Here is a 20,578-nt window from a genome sequence, read left to right as displayed (position 1 = left end):
CTCACACAAGACTGTTTCTATCCATAACTCCTTAGCTCACAGGACCATTTATACTGACGACAAATGCACTACATTGTAAATCTTAATTTCTTGAGCAAAGACAAATTTTTAAATGGCAGTGAGCGAAGTGACTTTCTTTAACCAGAAGAAGGTGGCTGTTCCATTCCCATTCTCAGAACTGACCTGCTCCTGCCCAGGGAGGTGGGATCTGGAAAAGGGAGGGATGGAGAAGGCTGATGTCACACAGACCTACATAAAAGCCTCCTTTGGGATCCTACAGGCAGTTTGGAAGCAGCTGGAAGAATGAGTTAGGTCCTGGTTGTGAGATTTTTTTTTTTTTAATCACACACAGACACAGCTGTTGAGCAAAATGCAGACTCCACAGAAAAGCCCAAGCCTCAGACCTTTCAAGCAGAGAAAGAGCTTAGGTAAAGTTCTCAGAATAGCTAGGTTTTGGCCCTTGAGACAGGGAGAGAAGAAGATACAGACTTCTGTTCCATGCTGATGTGTTCATTTAATCTTAAATGTTCACAGCAACCAGAAGGGAGGAAGTTGCTGGAATCCGAGTGAAGTTCCCTGGCAAGATCCCGGTAAGACATTGAACTCCTCAGGGGATGCCTGTGATATCCTGTTCTTTGAGAAAACAAAACCCAGGAAGAGACCTTCAAGATGGCAGAAGAGTAAGATGTGGAGATCACCTTCCTCCCCACAAATACATCAGAAATACATCTACACGTGGAACAACTCCTACAGAACACCTACTGAACGCTGGCAGAAGACCCCAGACTTCCCAAAAGGCAAAAAACTACCCACGTACCTGGGTAGGGCAAAAGAAGAAAGAAAAAACAGAGACAAAAGAATAGGGACGGGACCTGCACTTCTGCGAGGGAGCTGTGAAGGAGGAAAGGTTTCCACACACTAGGAAACCCCTTCACTGGCAGAGACAGGGGGTGGGGGGGGTGGGGAAGCTTTGGAACCATGGAGGAGAGTGCAGCAACAGGGGTGCAGAGGGCAAAGCAGAGAGATTCCCGCACAGACGATCAGTGCTGACCAGCACTCACCAGCCCAAGAAGCTTGTAGGATGCTGTCTGTTTTTTGTTTTATTTAGTATAGTTTTTAGTGCTTCTTATCATTGGTGGATTTATTTTTTGGTTGTTGTTTTTTAAACATCTTTGTTGGAGTAAAATTGCTTTACAATGGTGTGTTAGCTTCTGCTGTATAACAAAGTGAATCAGCTATACATATACATATATCCCCATATCCCTTCCCTTTTGCGTCTCCCCCCTTCCCACCCCTCTAGGTGCTCAAAAAGCACCAAGCTGATCTCCCTGTGCTATGTGGCTACTTCCCACTAGCTATCAGTTTTACATTTGGTAAGGTATATATGTCCATGCCACTCTCTCACTTTTTCTCAGCTTACCCATCCTCCTCCCTATATCCTCAAGTCCATTCTCTACATCTGTGTGTTTATTTCTGTCCTGTCCCTAGGATCTTCAGAAACTTATTTATTTATTTTTTAGATTCCATATATATGTGTCACCATACGTAATTTGTTTTTCCCTTTCTGACTTACTTCACTCTGTATGACAGACTCCAAGTCCATCCACCTCACTACAAATAACTCATTTTCTTTTCTTTTTATGGCTGAGTAATATTCCATTGTACAGTATGTAATATTCCACATATTTATCCATTCATCTGTCAATGGACACTTAGGTTGCTTCCATGTCATGGCTATTGTAAATAGAGCTACAATGAACATTGTGGTACATGACTCTTTAAAATTATGGTTTTCTCAGGGCACATGCCCAGTAGTGGGATTGCTGGGTCGGATGGTAGTTCTATTTTTAGTTTTTTAAGGAACCTCCATACTGTTATCCATTGTGGCTGTACCAATTCACATTCCCACCAACAGTGCAAGAGGCTTCCCTTTTCTCCACACCCTCTCCAGCATTTGCTGTTTGTAGATTTTCTGATGATGCCATTCTAACTGGTGTGAGGTGATACCTCATTATAATTTTGATTTGCATTTCTCTATTGATTAGTGATGTTGAGCATCCTTTCATGTGTTTTTTGGCAATCTGTATATCTTCTTTGGAGAAATGTCTATTTAGGTCTTCTGCCCATTTTTGGATTGTGTCATTTGTTTTTTTGATATTGAGCTGCATGAGCTGCTTGTAAATTTTGGAGATTAATCCTTTGTCAGTGGCTTCATTTGCAAATATTTTCTCCCATTCTGAGGGTTGTCTTTTCATCTTGTTTATGTTTTCCTTTGCTGTGCAAAAGATTTTAAGTTTCATTAGGTCCCATTTGTTTATTTTTGTTTTTATTTCCATTTTTCTAGGAGGTGCGTCAAAAAGGATCTTGCTATGATCTATGTTGTAGACTGTTCTGCCTATGTTTTCCACTAAGAGTTTTATAGTGTCTGGCCTTACATTCAGGTCTTTAATCCACTTTGAGTTTATTTTTGTGTATGGTGTTAGGGAGTGTCCTAATTTCATTCTTTTACATATAGCTGTCCAATTTTCTGAGCACCACTTATTGAATAGCCTGTCTTTTCTCCATTGTATATCCTTGCCTCCTTTATCAAAAATAAGGTGACCATATGTGCATGGGTTTATCTCTAGGCTTTCTATCTTGTTCCATTGATCTATATTTATGTTTTTGTGCCAGTACCATACTGTCTTGATTACTGTAGCTTTGTAGTATAGTCTGAAGACTGGGAGCATGGTCCTAGATCTCTGTTTTTCTTTCTCAAGATTGCTTTGGCTATTCAGGGTCTTTTGTGTTTCCCTACAAATTGTGAAAGATTTTGTTCAAGTTCTCTGAAGAATGCCATTGGTAGTTTTATAAGAATTGCATTGAATCTGTAGGTGGTTTTGGGAAGTATAGTCATTTTCACAATGTTGATTCATCCAATCCAAGAACATGGTGTATATCTCCGTCTGTTTGTATCATCTTTAATTTCTTTCGTGAATGTCTTATAGTTTTCTGCATACAAGTCTTTTGTCTCCTTAGGTAGGTTTATTCCTAGGTATTTTATTATTTTTGTTGTGGTGGTAAATGAGAGTGTTTCTTTAATTTCTCTTTCACATTTTTCATCATTAGTGTATAAGAATGCAAGAGATTTCAGTGCATTAATTTTGCATCCTACTACTTTACCAAGTTCATTGAATAGCTCTAGTAGTTTTCTGGTAGCATCTTTAGGGTTCTCGTGTCATCTGCAAACAGTGACAGCTTTACTTCTTCTTTTCCAATTTGTATTCCTTTTATTTCTTTTTCTTCTCTGATTGCTGTGGCTAAAACTTCCAAAACTATGTTGAATAATAGTGGTGAGAATGGACAACATTGTCTTGACCCTGATCTTAGAGGAAATTGTTTCAGTTTTTCACCATTGAGAATGATGTTGGTTGTGGGTTTGCCATATATGGCCTTTATTATGTTGAGGTAAGTTCCCTCTATGCCTACATTCTGGAGGGTTTTTATCATAAATGGGTGTTGATTTTTGTCAAATGCTTTTTCTGCATCCATTGAAATGATCACATGGTTTTTTTCATTCAATTTTTTAATATGGTGTATCACATTGATTGATTTGTATATATTGAAGAATCCTTACATTCCTGGGATACACCCCAGTTGATCATGATGTATGATCCTTTCAATGTGCTGTTGGATTCTGTTTGCTAGTATTTTGTTGAGGATTGTTGCATCTATGTTCATCAGTGATATTAGCCTGTAGTTTTCTTTCTTTGTGACATCTTTGTCTGGTTTTGGTATCAGGGTAATGGTGGCCTCGTAGAATGAGTTTGGGAACGGTCCTCCCTCTGCTATATTTTGGAAGAGTTTGAGAAGGATAGGTGTTAGCACTTCTTTATGTTTGATAGAATTCTCCTGTGAAGTAATCTGGTCATGGGCTCTTGTTTGTTGGAATATGTTAAATCACAGTCTCAATTTTAATGCTTCGGATTGATCTGTTTATATTTTCTGTTTATTCCTGGTTCAGTCTCGGAAGGTTGTGCTTTTCTAAGAATTTGTCCATTTCTTCCAGGTTGTCCATTGGCATATAGTTGCTTGTAGTAATCTCTCATGATCTTTGGATTTCTGCAGTGTCAGTTGTTACTTCTCCTTTTTCATTTCTAATTCTATTGATTTGAGTCTTCTTCCTTTTATTCTTGGTGAGTCTGGCTAATGGTTTATCAATTTTGTTTATCTTCTCAAAAACCAGCTTTTAGTGTTATTGATTTTAACTATTGTTTCCTTCATGTCTTTTTCATTTATTTCTGATCTGATCTTTATGATATCTTTCCTTCAGCTAACTTTGCAGTTTTTTGTTCTTCTTTGTCTAATTGCTTTAGGTGTAAGGTTAGGTTGTTTATTTGAGGTGTTTCTTGTTTCTTGAGGTAGGATTTTATTGCTACAAAATTCCCTCTTAGAACTGCTTTTGCTGCATCCTATAGGTATTAGGCCGTCGTGTTTTCATTGTCATTTGTTTCTAGGTATTTTTTGATTTCCTCTTTGATTTTTTCAGTGGTCTTTTGGTTATTCAGTAGTGTATTCTATAACCTCCATGTATTTGTATTTTTTACAGATTTTTTTCCTGTTATTCATATCTAGTCTCATAGCACTCTTGTCGGAAAAGATACTTGATATGGTTTCAATTTTCTTAAATTTACCAAAGGTTGATTTGTGATCAAGAAGATATGATCTATTCTGGAGAATGTTCTATGATCACTGGAGAAGAAAGTGTATCCTGTTGTTTTTGGATGGAATGTCCTATAGGTATCAGTTAAGTCCATCTTGTTTAATGTATCATTTAAAGCTTGTGTTTCCTTATTTATTTTCATTTTGGATGATCTGTCCATTGGTGAAAGTGGGGTGCTAAAGTCCCCTGCTATGATTGTGTTACTGTCGATTTCCCCTCTTATGGCTGTTAGCATTTGCCTTATGTATTGAGGTGCTCCTATGTTGGGTGCATTAATATTTACAATTGTTATATCTTCTTCTTGGATTGATCTCTTGAACATTTTGTAGCATCCTTCTTTGTCTCTTGTAATAATCTTTATTTTAAAGTCTATTTTGTCTGATAGGAGAATTGCTACTCCAGCTTTATTTTGATTTCAATTTGCATGGAATATCTTCTTCCATCTCCTCACTTTCAGTCTGTATGTGTCCCTAGGTCTAAACTGTGTCATTTGTAGACAGCATATATATGGGTTTTGTTTTTGTATCCATTCAGCCAGTCTATGTCTTTTGGTTAGAGCATTTAATCCATTTACCTTTAAGGTAATTATCGATATGTATATTCCTATTACCATTTTCTTAATTGTTTTGAGTTTGTTATTGTGGGTCTTTTCCTTCTCTTTTGTTGCCTGCCTATCCAAGTTCCCCTAGCATTTGTTGTAAAGCTGGTTTGGTGGTGCAGAATTCTCTTATCTTTTGCTTGTCTGTAAAGGTGTTAATTTCTCCATCAAATCTGAATGAGATACTTGCTAGGTAGAGTAATGTTGGTTGTAGGTATTTCCCTTTCATCACTTTAAATATGTCCTGGCTTGCAGAGTTTTGCTGAAAAATCAGTTGTTAACCTTATGGGGATTCCCTTGTATGTTATTTCTTGTTTTTCACATGCTGGTTTTAATAGTTTTTCGTTGTATTTAGTTTTTCATAGTTTGACTAATATGTGTGTTGGTGTGTTTCGCCTTGGATTTACCCTGTATGGGACCCTCTGTACTTCCTGGACTTGATTGACGCTTTCCTTTCCCATTTTAGACAAGTTTTCAACTATAATCTCTTCAAATATCTTATCAGTACCTTTCTTTTTCTCTTCTTCTGGGACCGTTATAATTTGAAAGTTGGTGCATTTACTGTTGTTCCAGAGGTCTCAGAGACTGTCTTCAATTCTTTTCATTCTTTTTTCTTTATTCTGATCTGCAGTAGTTATTTCCAGTATTTTATCTTCCAGGTCACTTATCCGTTCTTCTGCCTCAGTTATTCTTCTATTGATACCTTGTAGAGAATTTTTAATTTCATTTATTGTGTTGTTCATCATTGTTTGTTTGCTCTTTAGTTCTTCTATGTCCTTGTTAAACGTTTTTGCATTTTCTCCATTCTATTTCCAAGATTTTGAATCATGTTTACTATCATTACTCTGAATTCTTTTTCAGGTAGACTGCCTATTTCCTCTTCTTTTGTTTGGTTTGGTGCATTTTTACCTTGCTCCTTCATCTCCTGTATGTTTCTCTGTCTTTTCATTTTGCTTAACTTACTGTGTTTGGGGTCTCCTTTTCACAGCCTCCAGTTTCGCAGTTCCCATTGTTTTTGGTGTCTGCCCCTAGTGGCTAAGGTTGATTCAGTCGGTTGTGTAGGCTTCCTGGTGGAGGGGAGTGGTGACTCTTCTGGTAGGTGGGGCTGGGTCCTGTCTTTCTGGTGGGCAGGGCCACATCCACCAGTGTGTTTTGGGGTGTCTGTGAACTTAGGATGATCTTAGGCAACCTCTCTGCTAATGGGTGGGGTTGTATTCCTGTCTTGCTAGTTGTTTAGCATAGGGTTTCCAGCACTGTAACTTGCTGGTCATTGAGTGGAGTTGGGGCTTAGCATTGAGATGGTGGTCCCTGGGTGAGCTTTCGCCATTTGATATTACATGAAGTCAGGAGGTCTCTGCTGGAGAAATGTCCTGAACTCAGCTCTCCCACCTCAGAGGCACTGGCCTGACACCAGGCTGGAGCATGAAGACCCTGTCAGCCACCCAACTCAGAAGGAAAGGGACAAAAAAAGAAAAAAGGAAAGAAAAACTAAAATAACATAAAATGAAGTTATTAAAATAAGAAATATAAAAAAATTTTTTTAACACAATGAAAAAAGAGAGCAACCACACCAACAAACAAATCCACCAATGATATATAGCGCTAAACACTACATTAAAAAAAAAAATTCGGACAGAAGAACCCTAGGACAAATGGTAAAAACAAAGCTATACACACAAAATCACACAAAGAAGCATACATATACACACTCACACACACAAAAAGAAAATATATATCTACATATAAAAAAGGGGAGAACAACCAAATCAATAAGCAAATCTACCAATAATAGTAAACTCTAAGCACTAAGCTAAGATAAACATAAGACCAGAAACAAATTAGATACAGAAAGCAAACCCCAAGTCTACAGTTTTTCCCAAAGTCCACTGCCTCAATTTTTGGATGATTTATTGTCTATTCAGGTATTCCACAGTTGTAGGGTACCTCAAGTTGACTGTGGAGATTTAATCTGCTGCTCCTGAGGCTGTTGGGAGAAATTTCCCTTTCTCTTCTTTCTTTGCACAGCTCCTGGGGTTCAGCTTTGGATTTGGCCCTGCCTCTGCATGTAGGTCACCTGAAGGCACCTGTTCTTTGTTCAGACAGTACGGGGTTAAAGTAGCAGCTGATTAGGGGGCTCTGGCTCACTCAAGCTGGGGGGACAGAGGGGTACGGAATGTGGGGCAAGCCTGCGGTGGCAGAGACCAGCATGACATTCGAACAGCCTGAGGAATGCCGTGTGTTTTCCTGGGGAAGTTGTCCCTGGATCACAGGCCTCTGGCAGTGGTGGTCTGCACAGGCTCCCAGGAGGGGAGGTGTGGGTAGTGACCTGTGCTTGCACACAGGCTTCTTGGTGGCTGCAGAGCAACCTTAGTGTCTCACGCCCTTCACTGGTGTCCACACTGATAGCCGTGGATCGCGCCTGTCTCTGGAGTTCATTTAGGCAGTTCTCTGAATCCCCTCTCCTTGTGCACCCCAAAACAATGGTCTCTTGACTCTTAGGCAGTTACAGACTTTTTTCTGGACTCCCTCCCAGTTAGCTGTGGCTCACTATCCCCCTTCAGGCTGAGTTCACGCAGCCAACCCCAGTCCTCTCCCTTGGATCTGACCTCCAAAGCCCAAGCTTCAGCTCCCAGCCCCCACCTGCCCTGGCAGGTGAGTAGACAAGCCTCTCGGGCTAGTAAGTTCTGATCGGCACAAATCTCTCTGCTCTGCCCTCTGCACACCTGTTGCTGCACTCTCCTCCATGGCTCTGAGGCTTCCACCCCGCCACCCACTGTCTCTGCCAGTGAAGGGGCTTCCTAGTGTGTGGAAACTTGTTCTCCTTCACAGCTCCCTCTCAGAGGTGCAGGTCCTCTCCCTATTCCTTTTCCTCTGTTTCTTCTTTTTTCTTTTGCCCTACCCAGGTGCATGGGGAGTTTCTTGCCTTTTGGGAAGTCTGAGGTCTTCTGCCAGCATTCAGTAGGTGTTCTCTAGGAGTTCTTCCACATGTAGATGTATTTCTGATGTATTTGTGGGGAGGAAGGTGATCTCCACATCTTATTCTTCCGCCGTCTTGAAGGACTCCTCGGTGGATTTGTTTTTTGGTTTGGTTGCTCTCTTCTTTCTTTCTTTCTTTCTTTTTTCTTATTACTATAAACTTTTTTTTATTTTTAATAATTATTTTTTATTTTTATTTTAATAAGTATATTACTTTATTATTATTTTTCTTTATTTCTTTCTCTTTTTCTCCCTTTTCTTCTGAGCTGTGTGGCTGACAAGGTCTTCATGCTCTGGCCGGGTCTCAGGCTTGTGCTTCTCAGGTGGGACAGCCTAGTTCAGGACATTGGTCCAGCAGAGCCCTCCTGGCTCCAAGTAATATCAATGGCGGAAGCTCTCCCAGAGATCTCCATCTCAATGCTAAGACCCAGCTCCACTCAATGACCAGCAAGCTACAGTGCTGGACACCCTATGCCAAACAACTACCAAGACAGGAACACAACCTCACCCATTAGAACAGAGGCTGCCTAAAATCATAATAAGATCACAGACAACCCAAAACACACCACCGGATGCAGTCCTGCCCACTAGAAAGATAAGATCCAGCCTTACCCCACACAGGCACTAGTCCCCTCCACCAGGAAGCCTACACAACTCACTGAACCAACCTTAACCACTAGGGGCAGACACCAAAAACAACGGTAAATACAAACCTGCAGCCTGCAAAAAGGAGATGCAAACAGAGGAAGTTAAGCAAGGTGAGAAGACAGAGAAACACAGGAGATGAAGGAGTAAGGTAAAACCCAGCAGACCAAAAAATGAAGGGGAAATAGGCAGTCTACTTGAAAAAGAATTCAGAGTATTGACAGTAAAGATGATCCAAAATCTTAGAAATAGAATGGAGAAAATACAAGAAACTTTTAACAAGGACCTAGAAGAACTAAACAAGCAAAAATGATGAACAGTGCAATAAATGAAATTAAAAATTCTCTAGAAGGGATCAATAGCAGAATAACTGAGGCAGAAGAATGGATAAGTGACCTGGAAGATAAAATAGTGGAAATAACTGCTGCCTAGCAGAATAAAGAAAAAAATGAAAAGGATTGAGGACAGTCTCAGAGACCTCTGGGACAATATTACACTAACCAACTTTCGAATTGTAAGCATCCCAGTAGAAGAAGAGAAAAAGAAAGGGATGGAGAAAATATTTGAAGCAACTGTAGTTGAACATTTCCCTAATATGGGAAAGGAAAGATTCAATCAAGTCTAGGAAGTGCAGAGAGCCCCATATAGGATAAATCCAAGGAGAAACACACCAAGACACATATAAATCAAACTATCAAAAATTAAATACAAAGAAAAAATATTAAAAGCAGCAAGGGAAAAATGAAAAATAACATACAAGGGAACTTCCTTAAGGGTAACAGGTGATTTATCAGCAGAAGCTATACCAGCCAGAAGGAGGTGGCTTCATATACTTAATCCAATGAAAAGGAAGAACCTACAACCAGGATTACTCTACCCAGCAAGGATCTCATTCAGATTCGATGGAGAAATCAAAAGCTTTACAGACAAGTAAAATCTAAGAGAATTCAGCACCAACGAATGAGCTCTACAACAAATGCTAAAGGAACTTCTCTAAGTGGGAAACACAAGAGAAAAAATGGACCTACAAAAACAAACTCCAAACAATTAAGAAAATGGTAATAGGAACATACATATAGATAATTACCTTAAACGTGAATGGGTTAAATGCTCCAACCAAAAGACACATGCTTGCTGAATGGATACAAAAACAAGACCCATATATATGCTGTCTACAAGACACCCACTTCAGACCTAGGGACACATGCAGACTGGAAGTGAGGGGATGGAAAAAGATATTCCATACAAATGGAAATCAGAAGAAAGCTGGAGTAGCAATACTCATATCAGATAAAATAGACTTTAAAATAAAGAATGTTACAAGAGACAAGGAAGGACACTACAAAATGTTCAAGAGATCAATCCAAGAAGAAGATATAACAATTATAAATATATATGCACCCAACATAGCACCTCAATACATAAGGTAACTGCTAACAGCTATAAAAGAGGAAATCAACAGTAACACAATAACAGTGGGGGACTTTAACACCTCATTTACACCAATTGTCAGATAATCCAAAATGAAAATAAATAAGGAAACACAAGCTTTAAATGACACAATAGACCAGATAGATTTAATTGATATTTATAGGACAGTCCATCCAAAAACAGCAGGTTACACTTTTTTCTCAAGTGCTCACGGAACATTTTCCAGGATAAAACACATCCTGGGTCACAAATCAAGCCTCAGTAAATTTAAGAAGATTGAAATCATATCAAGCATCTTTTCTGACCAAAACGCTATGAGATTAGAAATGAATTATAGGGGAAAAAACGTAAAAAACACAAAGACATGGAGGCTAAACAATACGTGACTAAATAACCAAGAGATCACTGAAGAAATCAAAGAGGAAATCAAAAAATACCTAAAGACAAATGACAATGAAAACATGATGATCCAAAACCTATGGGCTGACGCAAAAGCAGTTCGAAGAGGGAAGTTTACATCTATACAAGCCTACCTCAAGAAGCAAGAAAAATCTCAAATAAACAATCTAACCTTACACCTAAAAAAACTAGAGAAATAAGAAAAAACAAAACCTAAAGTTACCAGAAGGAAAGAAATCATAAAGATCAGAGCAGAAATAAATGAAATAGAAACAAAGAAAACAATAGCAGAGATCAATAAAACTAAAAACTAGTTCTTTGAGAAGATAAAAAAATTGATAAACCATTAGCCAGGCTCATCAAGAAAAAGAGGGAGAGGACTCAAATCAATAAAATTAGAAATGATAAAGAAGAAGTTACAACAGACACTGCAGAAATACAACACATCCTAAGAGACTACTACATGCAACTCTATACCAATAGAATGAACAACCTGGAAGAAATGGAAAAATTCTTATAAAGGTATAACCTTACAAGACTGAGCCAGGAAGAAATAGAAAATATGAACAGACCAATCACAATTAATGAAATTGAAACTGTGATTAAAAATCTTCCAAAAAACAAAAGTCCAGGACCATATGGCTTCACAGGTGAATTCTATCAAACATTTAGAGAAGAGTTAACACCCATTCTTCTCAAGCTCTTCCAAAAAATTGCAGAGGAAGGGACACTCCCAAACTCATTCTATGAGGCCACCACCACCCTGATACCAAAACCAAAAAAGCTACTACAAAAAAAAAAAAAAAGAAAATTACAGACCAATATCACTGATGAATATAGATGCAAAACTCCCCAGCAAAATACTAGCAAACAGAATCCAACAACACATTAAAAGGATCATACATGATGATCAGGTGGGATTTATCCCAGGGATGCAAGGATTCTTCAATATATGTAAATCAATCAATGTGCTACATCATATTAACAAATTGAAGAATAAAAACCATATGATGATCCGAGTAGATGCAGAAAAAGCTTCTGACAAAATTCAACACCCATTTATGATAAAAACTCTCCAGAAAGTGGGCATAGAGGGAACCTACCTCAACATAATAAAGGCCATATATGACAAACCCACAGAAAATATTCTCAATGGGGAAAAACTGAAAGCATTTCCTCTAAGATCAGGAAGAAGACAAGGAGGTCCACTCTCATAACTATTATTCAACATAGTTTTGGAAGTCCTAGCCACGGCAATCAGAGAAGAAAAAGAAATAAAAGGAATACAAATTCAAAAAGAAGAAGTGAAACTGTCACTGTTTGCAGATGACATGATACTATACATAGAGAATCCTATAGATGCCTCCAGAAAACTACTAGAGCTAATCAATGAATTAGGTGAAGTTGCAGGATACAAAATTAATGCACAGAAATCTCTTGAATTCCTATACACTAATGATGAAAAATCTGAAACAGAAATTAAGGAAACACCCATTTACCATTGCAACAAAAACAATAAAACACTTAAGAATAAACCTACTTAAGGAAACAAAAGACCTGTATTCAGAAAACTATAAGACACTGATGAAATAAATTAAAGATGGTACCAACAGATGGAGAGATATACCATGTTCTTGGATTGGAAGAAACAATATTGTGAAAATGAGTATACTACCCAAAGCAATCTACAGATTCAATGCAATCCCTATCAAATTACCAATGGCATTTTTTATGGAACTAGAACATAAAATCTTAAAATTTGTATGGAGACACAAAAGACCCCCAATAGCCAAAGCAGTCTTGAGGGAAAAATACGGAGCTGGAAGAATCAGACTCCCTGACTTCAGACTATACTACAAAGCTACAGTAACCAACACAATATGGCACTGGCACAAAAACAAAAACATAGATCAATGGAACAAGATAGAAAGGCCAGAGATAAACCTACGCACCTATTGTCAGCTAATCTATGACAAAGGAGGCAAGGATATACAATGGAGAAAAGACAGTCTCTTTGATAAGTGGTGCTGGGAAAGCTGGACAGCTACATGTAAAAGAATGAAATTAGAACACTCCCTAACACCATACATAAAAATAAACTCAAAATGGATTAGACACCTAAATGTAAGGCTGGACACTATAAAACTGTTAGAGGAAAACATAGGAAAAACACTCTTTGACATAAATCACAGCAAGACCTTTTTTGATCCACCTCCTAGAATAATGAAAATAAAGACAAAAATAAACACATGGGACCTAATGAAACTTCAAAGCTTTTGCACAACAAAGGAAACCATAAACCAGATGAAAATACAGCCCTCAGAGTGGAAGAAAATATTTGCAAATGCATCAATGGACAAAGGATTAATCTCTGAAATATATAAACAGCTCATGCAGCTCAATATTAAAAAAACAAACAACCCAATCCAAAAATGGGCAGAAGACCTAAATAGACATTTCTCCAATGAAGACATACAGGTGGCCAAGAAGCACATGAAAAGCTGCTCAACATCACTAATTATTAGCGAAATGCAAGTCAAAACTGCAATGAGGTTTCACCTCATAGCAGTTAGAATGGGCATCATCAGAAAATCTACAAACAGGAAATGCTGCAGAGAGTGTGGAGAAAAGGGAACCCTCTTGTACTGTTGGTGGAATGTAAATTGATACAGCCACTATGGAGAACAATATAGAGGTTCTTTTAAAAAACTAAAAATAAAATTACCATATGATCCAGCAATCCCCCAACTGGGCCTGTACCCAGAGAAAACCATAATTCAAAAAGACACATGCACCCCAATGTTCATTGCAGCACTATTTACAACAGCCAGTTCATGGAAGCAACCTTAATGCCCATCAACAGACGAATGGGTAAAGAAGATGTGGTATATATATACAGTGGAGCATTAACCATAAAAAGGAATGAAACTGAGTCATTTGTTGAGATGTGGATGGATCTAGAGACTGTCATACAGAGTGAAGTAACTCAGAAAGTGAAAAACAAATATCGTATATTAATGCATATATGTGGAACCTAGAAAAAGGTACAGATGAACCAGTTTGTGGGGCAGAAATTGAGACACAGATGTAGAGAACAAACATATGGACACCAAAGGGGGAAAGCCGCGGGGGGGTGGTGACTGTGGCAATGTGATGAATGGGGTGATTGGGATTGACGTGTATACACTGATGTGTATAAAATTGATGACTAATAAGAACCTGCTGTATAAGCAAAAAAAAAAAATACAAAGGTTTATGAGAGATTGCTAGAAGCAAGTGTATACCAAGAAAATAAACAACCTGGAAGAAATGGACAAATTCTTAGAAAAGTACAAGCTTCCAAGACTGAACCAGGCAGAAATAGAAAATATAAACAGATCAATCACAAGCACTGAGATTGAGACTGTGATTAAATATCTTCCAACAAACAAAAGCCCAGGAAGGGATAGCTTCACAGGCGAATTCTATCAAACATTTAGAAAAGAGCTAACACCTATCCTTCTCAAACTCTTCCAAAATGTAGCAGAGGGAAAACCACTCCAAACTCATTCTATGAGACCACCATCACCCTGATACCAAAACCAGACAAAAATAACACAAAGAACGAAAACTACAAGCCAATATCACTGATGAACATAGATGCAAGAATCCTCAACAAAATACTAGCAAACAGAATCCTACAGCACATTAAAAGGATCATATACCATGATCAAGTGGGGTTTATTCCAGGAATGCAAGGATTCTTCAATATACACAAATCAATCAATGTGATACACCATATTACCAAATTGAAGGATAAAAACCATATGATCATTTCAGTAGATGCAGAAAAACTTTTGACAAAATTCAACATCCATTTATGATAAAAATGATCCAGAAAGTAGGCATAGAGGGAACTTACCTCAATGTAATAATTGCCATATATGACAAACTCATAGCCAACATCGTCCTCAATGGTGAAAAACTGAGAGCATTTCCACTAAGATCAGGAACAAGACAAGGTTACCCACTCTTAACACTATCATTCAACATTGTTCTGGAAGTTTTAGCCACAGCAATTAGAGAAGAAAAAGAAATAAAAGGAATACAAATCAAAAAAGAAGAAGTAAAGCTGTCACTGTTTGCAGATGACATGATACTATACATAGAGAACCCTAAAGATGTTACCAGAAAACTACTAGAGCTAATGAATGAATTTGGTAAAGTAGCAGGATACAAAATTAGTGCACAGAAGTCTCTTGCATTCCTATACACTAATGATGAAAAATCTGAAAGAGAAATTAAGGAAGCACTCCCATTTACCAGTGCAACAAAATGAATAAAATACCTAGGAGACAAAGCCTAGGTTTATCTCTGTAGGAGATAAACCTACCTAAGGAGACAAAAGACCTGTATGCAGAAAACTATAAAACATTGATGAAAGAAATTAAAGATGATACAAACAGATGGAGAGATATACCATGTTCTTGGAATGGAAGAAACAACATTGTGAAAATGACTATACTACCCAAAACAATCTACAGATTCAGTGCAATCCCTATCAAACTACCAATGGCTTTTTTCACAGAAGTAGAAGAAAAAATTTCAGGATTTATGTGGAAACACTAAAAACCTCGAATAGACAAAGCAATCTTGGGAAAGAAAAATGGAGCTGGAGGAATCAGGCTCCCTGACTTCAGACTATACTACAAAGTACAGTAATCAAGAAGTATGGTACTGGCACAAAAACAGAAATATAGATCAATGGAACGGGATAGAGAGCCCAGAGACAAACCCATGCACATATGGTCACCTTATTTGTGATAAAGGAGGCAAGAATATACAGTGGAGAAAAGATAGCATCTTCAATAATTGGTGCTGCAAAAACTGGATAGCTACATGTAAAAGAATGAAATTAGAACACTCCTTAACAACATACACAAAAATAAGTTCAAAATGGATTAAAGGCCTAAATGTAAGGCCAGACATTATAAAACTCTTAGAGGAAAACATAGGCAGAACACTCTATGACATAAATCACAGCAACATCCTTTTTGACCCACCTCCTAGAGAAATGGAAATCAAAACAAAAATAAACAAATGGGACCTAATCAAACTTAAAAGCCTTTGCACAGCAAAGGAGACCATAAACAAGACCAAAAGACAACCCTTAGAATGGGGGAATATATTTGCTAATGAAGCCACTGACAAAGGACTAATCTCCAAAATTTAGAAGCAGGTCATGTAGCTCAATATCAAAAAAACAAATAATGCAATTCAAAAATGGGCAGAAGACCTAAACAGACATTTCTCCAAAGAAGGTATACAGATTGCCAACAAACACATGAACGGATACTCAACATCACTAATCATTAGAGAAATGCAAATCAAAACTACAATGAGGTATCACTTCACAGCAGTCAGAATGGCCATCATCAGAAAATCTACAAACAATAAATGCTGGAGAGTGTGTGGAGAAAAGGGAACCATCTTACACTGTTGGTGGGAATGTAAATTGATACAGCCACTATGGAGAACAGTAAGGAAGTTCCTTAAAAAACTAAAAATAGAAGTACCATATGATCCAGCAATCCCACTACTGGGCATATACCCTGAGAAAACCATAATTCAAAAAGAGTCATGGGGCTTCCCTGGTGGCGCAGTGGTTGAGAGTCCGCCTGCCGATGCAGGGGACGCGGGTTCGTGCCCCAGTCCGGGAAGATCCTACGTGCCGCGAAGCGGCTGGGCCCGTGAGCCATGGCCGCTGAGCCTGCGCATCCGGAGCCTGTGCTCCGCAACGGGAGAGGCCACAACAGTGAGAGGCCCGTGTACGGAAAAAAAAAAAAAGAGTCATGTACCACAATGTTCATTGCAGCTCTATTTACAATAGCCAGGACATGGAAGCAACCTAATTGTCCATCGACAGATGAATGGATAAGGAAGATGTGACACCTATATACAATGGAATATTACTCAGCCATAAAAAGAAATGAAACTGAGTTATTTGTAGTGAGGTAGATGGACCTAGAGTCTGTCATACAGAGTGAAGTAAGTCAGAAAGAGGATAGAAATACCATATGCTGACATATATATGAAATCTTAAAAAAAAAAAAGTTTCTGAAGAACCAAGGGGCAAGAAAGGAATAAAGACTCAGGTGTAGAAATTGGACTTGAGGACACAGGGAGTGGGAAGGGTAAGCTGGGATGAAGTGAGAGAGTGGCATGGACTTATATATACTACCAAGTGTACAATAGATAGCTGGTCAGAAGCAACCGCATAGCACAGGGAGATAAGCTTAGGGCTTTGTGACTACCTAGAGGGGTGGGATAGGGAATGTGGGAGGGAGATGCAAGAGGGAGGAGATATGGGGATATATGTATATGTATAGCTTATTCACTTTGTTATAAAGCAGAAACTAACACACCATTGTAAAGCAATTATACTTCAAGAAAGATGTTTAAAAATATGTGTTACATATACACAATGGAATATTACACAGCCATAAAAAGGAATGAATTTGGGTCATTTATAGAGACTTGGATGTATCTAGAGACTGTCATACAGAGTGAAGTAAGTCAGAAAGAGAAAAGCAAATATCGTATATTAATGCATATATGTGGAACCAGAAAAATGGTAGAGATGAACTGGCTTGCAGGGCAGAAATAGAGACACAGATGTAGAAAACAAACGTATGGACACCGGTGGGGGAAAGTGGCGGGGGGTGAGGGGTTGATGGTGGTGTGATGAGTTGGGAGATTGGGATTGACATGTATACACTAATATGTATAAAATAGATAACTAATAAGAACTTGCTGTATAAAATAATAAATAAAATTAAATTAAAAATTAAAAAAAAAAACAGCCAATGACTTCCTTCTCTCTATTCCAAGTTTCTAAGACATAGAGAACTGAGGCGTATTCTTGGCAGTTTCTTCAGAAGAGATTAAGGTCGAAACTCTTGACAGGTGACAGTGGAGCGCTACACCAGGGAGAAGCTCTTGCCCTCACTGGACAAGACCAAGTTCCTGGTCACACAGGAGCTGACCGTGACCCAGTTCCTCAGTGTGATCCAGTAGGTAACAAAGTGCTCATGGGGATGTGTGTTGTGTGGCCCTGGGCTTTTTGGTATAATGAGAGATGTGATATGGCAGAGAGAAAAGGAGAAGGATTTGTGTTTCACCTTTTCTCTTCAACTCTGCCTTTAAAAAGGATGATCTCATAAGTAACCAATTTTAAAAAGATGTCCAGTACCTTGCTACAACACTAAAATAAGCGGGAGCTTCCAATGTTGATGTACCAGCTATATTTTCTTTTGCTTCAACATTTTAGTGGCACTGTGTTTTAATTTCTGTCTTCAAATTTCTCTAAGAATTTTTCAAAGGAATCTTTGGAAACTGGCCCAAAGCCCTCTGTTTTCAGGATTTTAAAAGCCCAGTGACAGCATTTTACCTCTAAATATTTTCCCCTTTGTGGCAGGGCTTTGGATTATCCAGTGTTGGTTAACCACATTCTGAAACTATTTCCTCTCCCACCCACAACATAAATTTAGCCCCTCCTAGCTGAGACTGGGAGTGTACTGGCTGTGCCTCTAATGTATGGTCTGAGGGTGGGTAGATAGGGCTAACCATTACCAACAGATTCACCTTGCTCTGCTATCAAAACAATCTAAAGTTTGAGGATAACTGGGCTAGAGTGGGGAGGTGGGGGCATCTTGGGTTGATACGGCCAGACACTAGCCAAACAGAGGTAAGAAAGCCTATGGATCAGGGGTCGTTCCCTTCCAGGTTAACTTTTTCCCTTCCTGCCAGCCCCCGCTCCACACACACACACACACCCTCTTCCCCAACCCAGGAGCTGCATGGTCTTAGGGGCCACTGAATCCTTTTACTTGCCGGTGAACAAAAAGAGCTTCGGAAGTATGAATGTGACCGTGGCAGAAATCTACAGGGACTACAAGGATGAGGATGGCTTCGTGTACATGACCTATGCCTCCCAGATGTTTGGCTGCTTGGGGTGAGCAGCCCCTAAGAATGGGAGCAACCTTGGGGGCAGGCCCTGCTATCCTCTATAACACGTATCCTCTAACCAATTCATTCACCAATGCAGGAGACACAGACTTCTTTCTGTGTGTGCAGTGATGGTCCAGGGGGCAAGGACGCCCTGCAGTGATCAGCACCAACCATGACAGTGAGGCAATGCCTGTCTTGATTCCCTTTTATGCTCATGCTCTTTGGTGGCTCTTGAGAATTTTGTAAATAGTAAGTCTTTTCTAAGTGGTTAACTTGTGCAATGAACTGGGGAGGTATTTTAAGCGTCTCCTCTAGTGGAAGCCAGGCTAGAGTCCCTTGAGGGGTTTGATCACCCTGTTGTGGGCAGGAGTCATGCGTATGCTTGGGCATGGAGAACCTGAGATGTGTGGATAGTCTCCGTGGAGCCTAATGCAACCAGTGTGAACTGCCTCATGGTGGGGATGGCAGGGGGATAGACACAGAGGGGAAGTGGTCTTATCTGTGTCGTTAAAGATTATTGTTATTTCCACAGCATTCACTTGACTTGGTTATTTCCCCTTATATTCTTTTAGTCTGTCTATGCCACACAGATTTATGCCAAAGTTGTTACTGCTCAGTTTCAAATAATTTAAATGATTAGTTTTCCTTGCAATAGAATTTTTTAAATAATGAATTGTGTTTAAATCCTTATTATGGGGCTTGGGGCTTATGCTGACAGAGTGGAGCCAGCAGCGCCAGGATGGTGCTTCTGGAGAGAGAACAGTTCCTGACGGAGCTGACCAGGCTCTTCCAGAAGTGCCAGTTGTCGGGCAGCATGTGCACCACCCTGAAGAAGTATGATGGTCGAACTAAACCCATTCCAAGGAAGGGTTCTGTGGAGGGCTTTGAGCCCTCAGAAAACAAGTGTCTGTTAAAAGCTACTGATGGGAAAAAGAAGATCAGCACTGTGGTGAGCTCCAAAGAAGTGAATATGTTTCAGATGGCTTGTTCAAACCTACTGAGAGCTAGCATGGATGGGCTGAAGAAGAGGGGCAAAAAGAGCAAGACTAAGAAGAGCAAAGCAGTGCAGTGAAGGGCACCAGATTTCCCGCTTTCACCAGCTAACCACTGAATTGCTATTTTTCCTTTGGTTTTTACTTTTGGCCACAAAGCTGGGTTTCTGATTCCCCTACAGTAACTGTTTTCATGTGAGATTAGGGTCATTTTTGGATGGAAGAAGGGCTGTAGTGTCTACAGGGTAGTTACAAGAAGCCGGTTTAATTTAGGTCTGGCTAAGTGGTCTGTGTTGTATGGTTGTACGTTTCTGGATAATAGTTTACAGTCTCTGTCGCCATCTGTGAAGAGCACTGTATCATTAAACCAGTATTTATCAGCACTGACCATCTTTTATTCCTTTTCCCACCCCATAAAAAGTTTCTGGCAATAGCTCCTCATTTTGGAATGATGTGATTATGAATAGGCTTTAAGCCCTGTCTTATGGGTTACTGGAATTGAAACCTGACAATTTTACAAAAAGTTGTGTTATTTCATGGGTATTTTTCCCAACTTGCTGTATAATTTTATCATCATAGTTTCTTTAGCAAATTTAAAGAGTTCTCATAGCCAAATGATAGTTTGCTTAACCAAACTAAGGGTAAGCCTATTACAAAATCATCAAGAATAGAGATTCCAAGTTAATGATGATAAAAAAAATCCTTATTATGGGCCAGGCATTGTTCAATGCACTCTACATGTATTAAGTCCTCATAATCATTTCATCTCTTAAGTATTATTACTCCCATTTTAAGGATGAGGAAATTGAGTCAGAGAAAGGTCAAGAAACTCACCTAACAACTAGC

At 39.1% G+C, this 20,578-nt stretch overlaps 2 protein-coding genes across 2 annotated transcripts; both read left to right on the top strand.

Annotated features, from left to right (window-relative positions):
• Positions 1-370: 370 nt before the first annotated feature.
• MAP1LC3C (microtubule associated protein 1 light chain 3 gamma) lies at positions 371-18,748 on the top strand. Its single transcript, XM_060088387.1, has 4 exons — positions 371-428; positions 535-590; positions 17,697-17,803; positions 18,583-18,748. The coding sequence occupies exons 1-4, from the start codon at positions 371-373 to the stop codon at positions 18,746-18,748; spliced, it is 387 nt and encodes a 128-aa protein (XP_059944370.1).
• A 731-nt stretch (positions 18,749-19,479) lies between these two features.
• Positions 19,480-19,933, top strand: LOC132483132 (signal recognition particle 14 kDa protein-like). Its single transcript, XM_060088386.1, has one exon. It carries the CDS (start codon positions 19,480-19,482, stop codon positions 19,810-19,812), a length of 333 nt encoding a protein of 110 aa, XP_059944369.1. The 3' UTR covers positions 19,813-19,933.
• Positions 19,934-20,578: the final 645 nt, after the last annotated feature.

Source organism: Mesoplodon densirostris, chromosome 2, assembly GCF_025265405.1.
Source record: "Mesoplodon densirostris isolate mMesDen1 chromosome 2, mMesDen1 primary haplotype, whole genome shotgun sequence".
Classification (NCBI taxonomy): domain Eukaryota; kingdom Metazoa; phylum Chordata; class Mammalia; order Artiodactyla; family Ziphiidae; genus Mesoplodon; species Mesoplodon densirostris.
This window is presented reverse-complemented; position numbering and strand designations above follow the sequence as displayed.